Raw genomic sequence first — 10962 nt, 5'->3', positions numbered from 1 at the left:
TATGAATTTCCACATCTTGGAAGAGAATAGTAACAGCATTCTGCATATAAACTTGAGTCATGTAACAGCAACTACACTTACCCACGCTCTTGGCAAAACACTAAGGCTATTTTCCCTAAACTCTACAATCCAAGCTGGAAATCCCTTCTAAAGCTAATCTCTCCAAGTTCAGTTCAGACTTTTAAATTGCTGAGTATGCATGACTGAATATTAGTTATGCAACCATAACAACTGTCCTTTTCAAGAAAGATTCCTGCATAATGTGAATACAGAGAATCCAAGGCAAATATTACTTGGTCTTAAAACTTTAATAGTAAAAAACATGTAAAACCAAACACACTGCTGAAAACTTACCAGTAAGAATGAGAATTTAAAGTATTCAAATTCAGAATAGTGCAAATTTTCTTCACTCCCCTCCCACCTCTTCCAAACTTATATCACTTTGGTTCATGTACTTACAAGTATTGGCAAAAAATGAACTTCTGACTTCTTACATTTTTGGCTGTATTATTTGCAACACATACAGATTCAGTTTCAGTCTTTACAAATAAATTTTTAATACCTATCAATCAACCATACGTAGAGATCACTGTTACCCTTACTTCCATCTGCTGTTACAAGGCTTTGCAATTGCTTTTAGGATGGTTACAAAACTGTTTCCCCACCAAGCAGCATAGTTGTCACAACGGCAGAGCTGATCCCGTCCTGATCTGAGGACCTAATCTCTTCACGTAGTCCTGCAAAATGTGATTATGTTTTAAACACTGAGGAAGGATCTTATACCAGTTCAATTACTCTTAACTTACACCAAAAAGAGAATAGAATTGGGGTCTGTTTTTAAATGTAGATTTTGTGCTAAATAATATATATACGAATACACGTATCAGCAGTTATTGCATTCCATCCAAAGAGTAGGTATAGCCAGAATACTGCTACCTTGTCTTAATATTTGATGGGTCAGGTTTTAAACAGATGCCTCTAATTCTATCTGAAGCCATGTAAGATTGGAAATGAAGAAAAAAATGCATAATACAAAGGCATATCCATAAAAGTTTACAAGTACACCATAACCACAAAATCGGAGTATTTCTAAAAATTTGGGTTCAATGAAAGATACAACAAAACTAGCTTTCCTACTTAAATAAATTATTGCTCCATTTGATTCCATGCAGCATTGAAATGAACTCAGAACCCTTTTCTCTTTAATCTCTCGTAAGAAACAACAAATATTGAAGAGAATATAAGGCTCAGATTTACTGTACATTGCACTTTAATTTTAAGACCTAATACTTGCTACTTAGGTCTGTGGTGGTCTAAGCTATCAAGTGAATTGTGCTCACCAGAACTAAGTATTAAGAAACACCAAATGTTTAATGTAGTGACATAAGCACTCTTCTTTTTACAAGGCAATCACAGATTGCAAGTTCTATAGGGTTGTGAAAAAACAAATAGTGATCTCTTCCAGAAGGTGAGTGAAGAAGCTGTTCACTATCATTCACACACACTTAAAAAAAAAAAAAAGAAATAAAACAAAATAGAATCACATTTTAGGTCTAGCTCCGTTTACAATCCTAACTCTGACTCAAGCAGAAGCGAGATCAGAGAATACTTTCAGGAGGAATTTGCAAATCTTTTTGACTTAACGAGTTGGAGGCACATCCTCAATGCCTGTGAGCATCTGCAGCATCTTCTCCCCCTCTCCCACCCCCAAGACACCAGACATTTAATACACCTGATCTTGGTAAGATCCTGAAGCAGAGAGCTAACTAAGCAGAAATACTCACACATGCTTAAGTTCCTTACTGAGCTGGGGACAGAATTCGATCCTCAAATCTTACTGCAAGCTTCGGAAGCAAAGAAATTAAGTCAAGAGTTTCCTGATGGCTAAAGTTCACTTTAGAGTAAGATTGTCAAGTGTTCACCTATTGTACCGAAGTAATTTAGAAATTTCAAAGTCAGCGACTTAAGAAAAAAATAAATAAAAAAAATCCTCCCTCCAACCCCCTCTCCCGCCAAAGACAGAAACTCAATGCAGCATTTCAAGTAAGGGCATGATTCCTTCATAAGACTTTAAAGCATTAATGCAATGCCTTTAATCTATTTTGATCACTCTTATTTTTAAATAACCCTATTTTTAAAAGATTTGGATAAATACTATTCCTATTAAACCATACTTCATCATTGTTAAGCACCATCAATCTACTTCCTTTGGGCACTGGTACAAGAGCTTGTAATTAAATTTTAGTTTCAAGGCTTTAAAATATGACAGTTGCTTCAATAACTTACACTGGAATCTAATACTTGGAAAACTGCCACTTAGCCTGAACAGCTGTATGTAACTTGGTGTTAAATTCTTCCAGAGAACAGCCATACCAAAATGCTTATGCAGTAAATCAGGGTAAGATTTCAAGATAAGCAGTTAATTTCACTTGGCTATTCTAAGAGTGGATTAATATTTTTTTTCACAAGTCATTTGTGCAGTGAGCCCATAAAGAGATTATTTTTTTCTAAATAATCTTCAGTTTAAAACACAAACACATCTTCTTAATGTTGTTTTCACACTGGCATCCTGCCCTCTTCTCCAAAGATTTAGTCATTGTGTGGTTTCTCTGGAATACCCTGCAGAGAGAAGGGAAGAAAGAAAATAAAAGATATATTATAGCTTAGTATCATGTGACAAGTTGGTACATTATCCAGTGCTTTCAATAAATAGTGAATTAACCTCAATACAACCCAGAAGATTTGATTTATTGTAAAAGGTGCTTTATAATCAGGCAAAAGCAACTATGGTGCTCTGACATTTCAGTTAAGCCATTTGATAAAGGCACTACCAATTACACTACTTTTTTTTAAAAAATATGGAAGGAAAATAGGAAAGTCATTTATCAGCTGTTTTCTTAGTAGAAAATGCCAGCCTTAGTCAGCATTATTATTATTTTTTAAGTTTTTTATAGCCACATTTCAAGTTATGGTTTCAAGCCAAAACTACTGCATTTTCCATCACAGACTAGCACTGCATAGCCTTGACTCTGTTCCTCAGAAGTTCTTCTTCTAGCATGAAGCCCTGTAAGTATTTGAATGCAGAAAATTAACAGACCTTCAAAAAGCTTTTAAGAAGTTATTTGCATTCTACAGACAAGGGTCAACTACAAAAGATGTCGAGTATTGACTGGAGTCACATTCCTGCAGCCTCAAGCAGTACCAAGCAACAGGTATTTGAGGGGATAACAAGGTTGCAGTGTTGGTCACCATCCATAATGAAGAGTTGTCAACTAGTTAACTGAGCCAGCAAGCGAGGACCGAGTTTGATGTTGTAAAGAGGAGCAACAGCCAGTGACTGCAGCAGGAGCTTTTCTTTCAGAAGAAAGAGGTTAAATAAAAACACCGGATCCTTAAACTATGCAATATTGCACCTGGTTGCTATGAAGTGCAGTATTTTCGGCATGTTTCACATTTTTCTGGCCACTTAAACCAAGTAGGCATTTAGGGTAAGAACGACTCTTCTCTAGCACTGCTTCATTTATCTACTAGGCTAGACATGGCCCCGTAGCTTAGGCTTCTTCACTTAGCAAGACATTTTAATGTCAATGACCCCACTGAGAATTAAATTTCTCCAAACTTCTTTTCTAAATGCAAGAGCTACATGGGGCAGGCAGAGAACCAAGGCGATTTCATTCCACTAGAATATTATACACACCAGAAAAATACTGTTTGATTTGCAACTGCCAGATGTAGCTGAACAGTTCAGCAAGCACAGAGAAACAGCTACAAAAATACCATTTCCTTACTTATTTTAAAGGTGCTACATTGCACTTTCATGCCACTTTCACACAGAAGGATAGAGGGGATTGATACTTCTGGGTGATCTCTAAAGAGGAATGATTTTGTAGTTTTATTTTTCTCTCAATTCTACCATTTAAAACAAACTAATAAAGAAATTCTTCTAATTTCCAAACTGAATGCTTCATAATCACTATAAATATGTTCCTGTGAAAGGGCTGTGCTTCTTAAATTGCTTCCATACCAAGTGGGAACAATGTAAACTATTTGAAAAGATATTTATAGATAACCAAAATAGAGGATTTTTGCCTTGCCAGCCTCCCTTCCAAAGGAGGAGGAAGATGCTAAAGCTGTCAGGAAATCTGGAGACAGGAGCAGGTCTGATTTTAGCTACATTCAGCTGAGATGCCAGCTAGAGAACAGCAAGGGAAACAAAATAGACACACACACACACAAATAAAATAGCCCTTTTTTCTTTAAGGCTTCCTTCCTTTGCCTTGTAACACAGAAAGCACAGCATCTAGGAGTGCTGGATATATCAATACAAAATATAGAACCAAAGCATATAACTAACAGCCTTATTCGGCTCCACTTCAGAAAGTGGGGATTAGATTTTCCACTCAAATAAAAAGGAATACAATAAAATAAGAAAGGGGGAAAATAGCTTTTTTTTAAAAAAAAAAAAAAAAAAAACCCAAACTCTACTCTTCTCACCCTGTCAAATATTTAATCATGTGGCAGGGGAGAGGGAAAACACAGTTTATCACCCAAATTTGGAGGAGCAGTGAGCCAATTTTAAAGCATCTGAGGGCAAACCAAAATTGACTGCGGTTAAGGTGTGGGACCATGGTCCCAAAAAACCCTGTGGAGCTTTGTATCAAGCCAGCAGTTCCATCACAGACTAGCAGCCAGCAGTTGTAAAGAATTCTTACAAGAAAACCCTCTTGCAGACCTCCTTTTCCACTGCATTTGTGTGTTATTTCTTAACATATGAAAAAAAACTATTTTCTTCAACATCTTATGGGACTTTTGTACTACTAAGAAAAAAATAATATTATTTTTATGTTGGTAGTCAAGCAAAATGGCTCTTTTCTGCAAGCCTGTCAGCCTATATAGGCTGAAGTCCTAATAGTCTGCATTAGAGGTACATTAGTAACAAAGCGTAGGGCTAGGAAGCCTAGAGAAAAGCCTGTTCCAGGTAAAACATTTAGATTATCTTTTTACTTGTTTGCAGTTCAGTCTCAAAAAGCAGCTTTTCTCCTTCCTGCATAGCTTTGGAGAGAGTAATATTTCAATAATTTCAAGTCTACACTCTTTTCTCAGTAAAAATTGAAGGTACTTAAAACAGTCCTAGAGAAGTAAAAAACTTGACAAATGCTTCCTAGGATAAGGGAAACAGGCAGCAAAGGAGACAGCAGTTAAATCAGCACAGTATTAATCACTACTCTCCATCAGTGTCAGAATGCATTTGGGTTTATGTACAAGCCACCAGCAAGGTTTACTGCAAGAGTGCACTGTAAAGAAATAATTATTTGGGAACCTAGCAGGTCAGACAGTCATTTATATTACATGGGTGGTATTTTAAATACTCTTTCTGTTCAGCTAACATGTATTTCCTTTCAGAGCAGCAGAACTCAGTGCTAAGTAATTGCACTTCCATTCATCTAGACAAGAAGGTCTTTCTGAATGATTACAGCAAGCTCCTCTGTCCCTCCCCTTCTTAACTAGATCAGATGTTAAGTCAAACTGTTGGAGAGGCAGTGACTACAATTTTGCCTAGATGTGACAGAGTCATTCCAATCTTTGCCCAGCAACAGTCTATATGTTATATACAAAAAAAAAGTCAATAATTAGGAAGGCAATCTCCACTTTACAGGCTTCACAGATTGTGTGCTTGTGTCAACTCTTGGGAAGATTTCTATGAGTCTTAGTTTTGTGAGTCATACCCTCAAAGGCACAATTTGCTCCTGGACTAATAACAATGGAAGGTATTTGGATGGTTAAAAGGAAATGCTAATCATACAATAATTACCATAGCCAGTTGGCGTCCTATGTTTCCTACTGTCACACCTCCTGAGAAAAATATACATGGAAGCCAAGAACGGATGTAAAGAAAATCTGGGGATGTATACCTAAAAAAAGGAAATGTTAGAGACAAGTTATCATCATCACCTTACATGCTGCTAACAAGATGTTACAGAATTATCTCCTCAGGCCCCCAAAAAGTAGTAACAGAGAGACCAAAGTAAATCAGTTACTGTTGGATAAAAGCTACTTCCCAACAAAAGCCTGAAAGCCTCTCCTCAGAGCCAGTTAATAGGATACCAAATCAGAAGAAGCTTAACTTAGAGGTGTGATTTTTTTTACCACATGTTTCCTTGCCTCCTGCCCCCAACCAACAGTTCTCAGTTTGGTTATTTAAAACAACTGCAGAATTAGGAAAAACACCTTGTTATAAGAATACACCATTAAACTAGTGCATATATACTTTAACTTAAAAATGTAGGTAATACTATTTAAAAAAGTAACTTACTGATAAACACCATTATATACAAGAAATTGGGTTATCAGAGTTGCTACAAAGGCTATTGTAATTCCAAGTCCAAGACCACTTCTTGAGCGATCAAACGTCCACCAAAGGCCCAGGGACAAGGCTGCTAGAGTCAAGGACAGCTGGACATTGTTTGCAAAGTCTAGTTTCTGGGAAAAGATGTTAAGGACAATCCTTTTAAATCTGCAGATTTAAACAGAACCTCACTTGAAAGTGATCAAGATTTTGCATCTCTAAATGCAACATGCTTAGAATCAGTTTGCTGGGCCTGCTAAGCAGTCACTGCTCTTGCTGACTTCATCTGGAGTCAGTGGGAAGCATCAGTTCTTCTCACATTGAGTACTCAAAGGCCACCGTGCACTGATGTATTCCCTTTAAACGCATTTTTGTTCCAGGTAACCTAGTGTACCTGCTGATTTTGGTTTTCAGCTGAAATCATTACTATTCAACCCAAAGAGCGCTCTCCTGGAACAGCTTAGTGCATCTCCAAAGTAAACATATACAGTATTTTCATCTGTACAGTCTGCATCTGAGCAGAAATTACACTCCTACACTCCATCGTACCAGATAACAGAGCATGCCTGCTGTTCCCCCACCCTCAAAATCTAATTATTAAGTGGCCTGTGCTGCTCTCAAGCTTCTGCAAAGCTGACAGTACAATGCAACAGTTGCTTTGCACCCCTGCCAGTAGCAATATCCTGGCCTTCGTAAGCCTCCAAGACAGGGATGGAGGACAAACCACAAAGCAACAACACAAACGAGTCCAAGGATACAGCACTTGCATGGTTAATGCCCACGAAAACCGCTATGCACCGCATCACGCTGGCCCACTCCCGCTTGAACTTGTGTGGTTCTCCAAGGTGGCTGTCGATGCAGGGATACAGCAGGCCAACAACAGCTGGAATACATCAGGAATACTCATATTAGCCATCACACAATGATCAATATTGCTAAATTTTAGTTGGGCAAATAAGTGCTTGACAAAGCCTCCTAAGTAGTAAAGAGTTTGTCATGCTACTGTAGGCCAGATTAAGTTAGTTATTAAAAAAGTGTGGGGGAGTTAAGAATAAAAAAGACTCCTAAAGCAGCATTCAATATTAACTTTCAAAACACAGTTTTGATGCAAGGTTAAGATATGTGACTTGGGGCTCAACATACAGCATTTCATCTCCTGAGTAGTGTTTGCTACACACAAATAGCATGCTATATACATACATCACAACACACAGAAAAGCTCAATTGCAGCAAGACAAGACATATTCCTTTATTGCCCATGTCTGGGATATCAAGTTTTACAAACTTGATTCATTAGCTGTCAAGCAGGCCCTGAAGAAACATTTACTGGACGTGGATGTTTCTTGGCAGGAGCCGCCTGCTTTCTTGTACGGGTTACGGGGCTAAGCCCCGCCGAATGAAGCGGGTTTGGGCCGCGTTTCCCGGGCCGTTTCCACCCGCCGTAACGGCCGGGCGGGGAAGGGGGCGGGCCCCGCGCGCCACTTCCTTGTTTTCGGCGCGTGGCCTGTTGGCGGCGCCAGCCAATGGCGAGCGCCGGCGGGACTCACCAGTTGCGGCGGGAGCCAATCAGGGCGCGGGGCAGGAGCCGCCGCGGCGCCCGCCCCGCCCGGGGGGGACACGAGGTGGGACACGGGGCCGCGACACGGGACAGCCGGGCACGAGGCCACGTCCCCCGACTGCCACTGGCCTGAGGGGTTCCTGCTGCTTGTCTCCACGCGCTCCGGTCACAGCGAGCACGCCCCCGAGCTCCAAAACAAAAATAAACCCTCCCAGGAAGCGGCAAGCGCGGCCTCGCTCCGGGATAAGGCCGGGATCAACCCGCGCCCGAACCCGTCACTTAGGTCCCCGCGCGTGGGTTGCGGCAAAGCAACAAAGCGCCAGGATGGCGGGGGGCGGGACTCACCTGCGGCCGTGCCGCAGCACGGGGGCACCCACCAGGCCGAGGAGAAGAGCGTGGCCATGACCTCGTCGGGGAAGAGCGTCACGTTGCGCTGCACCTGCAGCAGGTTCAGCACCAAGGCCATGAAGGCGCCCACGACAAAGAGCACGAGGCTCCGCTGCACCAGGTGCTGACTCAAGTTCAAGTTGCTGCCGGCGCTGCCGTTGGCGGAGGCGCTGGGGCCCCGCGCGCCGTGGGCCGCACGCGCCAGCGAGGAGCTGGACACCGAGGAGCTCAGCATCTCGCCCACCTTGGCGGCCAGCCCCGTGGCCGTGTCCCCGAGGGGCCTTTTGTGCCTCGCCCTGGCAGCGCAGGAGCAGCTCCACGTGCGGCTCTCCAGCCTGGGCATGGGCACCGCCGGCCTCCTGGAAACACATGCAGCAGGAGAGAGGGTTAAGACCCAAAGCCACATGAAACAATCCCAGAGCAACATGAAACAAGCCCAAAATCCACGCAGCACCATGCGAAACCCACAGGGGAGATGAACAGGCGCGTCCGCAGCACTTGTCACATAAGCGCCAAGCGGGGCAGGTGTGGAGCGATGGCACCTGGCGCCGTGGGGCTATTGCAGCACCGGGAGGCGCCCCCGCCACCCCCGCGGGCTGCTGGGCCCAGGGTCGCCCCGGGCCGGCCTCCCACAGGGCAAAGAGGGAGCGTCGCCGTTTCCCAACGCTGGGCCGTAAACCCGCCCCCCGCGCCATCCCCGAGCGAGTCCCCAGAGCGCCAGGATCCCCCCCGCTCCCGCCTCACCTCGGGACTGCGCCGCAGCCGCTCCGGCCGTGCCGGGAAGGGGCTTAGGGTTATAAGCCCGCGGGCCCGGCGGGCCCGTCACGTCACGCGCCGCGGACCTACCGGGGGCCGCGAGCGGGGCCGGCCCCGCCGCCCCCCTCCGCCGGGCGGGGCGCGCGCGAGCGGCGGGCGCGGGAGCGGCCGCGCCAGCCCGGCCGCCGGCGCCCGCTCGCGTGAGGCGCCGCAGCCAATGAGCGCCGGGCGGCCCATATGACGTCAGCGACACACCACCCCCACCGCCCCCTGCCCCGCCCCCCGCGGCTGGCGGCGCGGCCAATGGCGGGCGGGGCGGCGGCCGCGGGGCGCGCGCGCGTGAGGCGCGTGCCTCAACGGCCGCCGCGTCAACGACCGCTGCCAACGGCCGTTGGTAACGGGGGCGCCCCGAGGAGAGCGGGCGCCGCCGCGGTCTTGCCCAGCCCGGTGGCCCCCGGGGTGTCCCCTAGGGTGGTGCCTTCTGCTCGAAGGGAGAGTTAACGTGGCGGCTGCCCGGGCTGCTCCGGGAGGGCAGGTGCTCATCGCACCTCCCGCACCTGCCAAGAGGCCGGTGCCAAACCCAACACCTGTGAAAGGGCCCGAACGGCCGACTCGTGCCCGCACACGCTGGTGACCCCGCGGTTTGCGTCACTGCTGGAATCTGGGTCAGCGTGTGCCTGGGCTTGGAGCGGCACTGAAATGCACTAAGATGACCCATAGAGCCCTACGGGCGTCTGGAAACTTCATGGGGCAGAGGTGACACTGCTTGTGCAACACATAGATATTAAAGCATAGCATCAAAAGTTGTTTAGGTAGTGGGACACAGCCACTAGGTTTTGTTTTGAAGATACTGGTTCTCCAGAACACATCAGAAAAGTGTTTTGTTGCAGTAAGAGTAACTGGATTTTTTTTTCTGCCCACACAGGAGAAACACTTTAATGTATAGTGAATGTAAGACCAATTGGTTTCCCAAGAAAACACCAAGATTGAAGTATCTGTGTTCACTTGCTGGCCTTCATGGTGAGGTGCAGCATGGTGATCCAAGTTTGGATTTCATTGATGCAGTAAATGTAACACAAGTCAATTAAACGTAAAGAAAGAGTCAGGCCCCCTCTATATTGCTTATTTGAAGCGTGAAATTCATCCAGGCCTGGGTTATCCATGCCTATCTTTTGGAAGCTTATGTTTTTAGCTTGATATGCTAGAATTACATTCTTCTGTCAGATTTTTAAGGCATCGTACTGGTCTGTGTGTCTGTGCTGTGTTGGTCTTGTTGTGTCTTTAGTTAGTTCAGAAGTTCCTGATAATTTGAGTTTTGAGTATATTAAGTACATATTCAGTTTGTTTTTACAGTACGGATTAATTTTATTTTCTCCCTTCTCCCTTAATGCAAACTAAGATGTCATAAGCAGAAACTTTCAGCCTGTCTTCTCAAAAATCTCCCCCATTTTTCCTTTATTTTTCAATGAACTCACGATAATGTTGGCCAAGGAGCTGTCTGAAGAGCTCTCCTCTGAGTAAACACTGCTGGTTTGACTTTGTCGTCACGGAGCAACCAGAATTCTAGCTCTGTATCAGGACAATAAAATGCTGTTGTGCCAGTGAATAGAGCTGCTCTTTTTCCTCTTGGGAGAATTTACCTTTTCCTCCTTCCTGCTTCACCAAGCATCCTCATGTCTATGCAGATAGTTTCATTTCTTAGTCCCGTGAGCTGCTCACATTGCAACGCAGCCTTGCACTTTGCATTAAACCATTCGTCACTTTACATTAAACCACTTGTTTCCCTTTCTTCCTTTTCTTGTTCTGACCCAGTGGACCCCACATTGGCTCTGTTTACATTAACAGGCCAAACAGCATTCAGGGGAAACAGTCTTAATATATTGTCAGCATTTTATGAGTTCCTCCGCAGACACAT

The 10962-nt window shown here is 44.5% G+C and overlaps 1 protein-coding gene across 2 annotated transcripts; it reads right to left on the bottom strand.

The window, feature by feature from the left end:
- Positions 1-2196: 2196 nt before the first annotated feature.
- INSIG1 (insulin induced gene 1) lies at positions 2197-8643 on the bottom strand. Of its 2 annotated transcripts, none has more exons than XM_088521181.1 (5): positions 8250-8643; positions 7091-7229; positions 6314-6505; positions 5813-5912; positions 2197-2619 (listed from the first exon to the last, which is right to left on the bottom strand). In XM_088521181.1, the coding sequence occupies exons 1-5, from the start codon at positions 8632-8634 to the stop codon at positions 2590-2592; spliced, it is 846 nt and encodes a 281-aa protein (XP_088377307.1). In that variant the 5' UTR covers positions 8635-8643; the 3' UTR covers positions 2197-2589. The 2 variants fall into 2 exon arrangements, with proteins under 2 accessions (XP_088377307.1, XP_010220927.2); XM_010222625.2 differs by having other exon boundaries at positions 6314-6480; positions 7105-7229.
- Positions 8644-10962: the final 2319 nt, after the last annotated feature.

The sequence above is a fragment of the Tinamus guttatus genome, unplaced genomic scaffold (genome assembly GCF_059628265.1).
Source record: "Tinamus guttatus ecotype Peru unplaced genomic scaffold, ASM5962826v1 Tinamus_guttatus_pri_ptg000006l, whole genome shotgun sequence".
NCBI classification, from domain to species: Eukaryota; Metazoa; Chordata; class Aves; order Tinamiformes; family Tinamidae; genus Tinamus; species Tinamus guttatus.
This window is presented reverse-complemented; position numbering and strand designations above follow the sequence as displayed.

Excerpts from the sequence above, each read along its gene's own strand:
- INSIG1 (XM_088521181.1), bottom strand. The coding sequence starts at position 8,634 with ATGCCCAGGCTGGAGAGCCGCACGTGGAGCTGCTCCTGCGCTGCCAGG. Across the intron at positions 7,230-8,249 it reads GTGCTGCGGCACGGCCGCAG|CTGTTGTTGGCCTGCTGTAT; the intron begins GTGAGTCCCGCC and ends GATGTATTCCAG. Across the intron at positions 5,913-6,313 it reads GTATATAATGGTGTTTATCA|GTATACATCCCCAGATTTTC; the intron begins GTAAGTTACTTT and ends TCCTTTTTTTAG.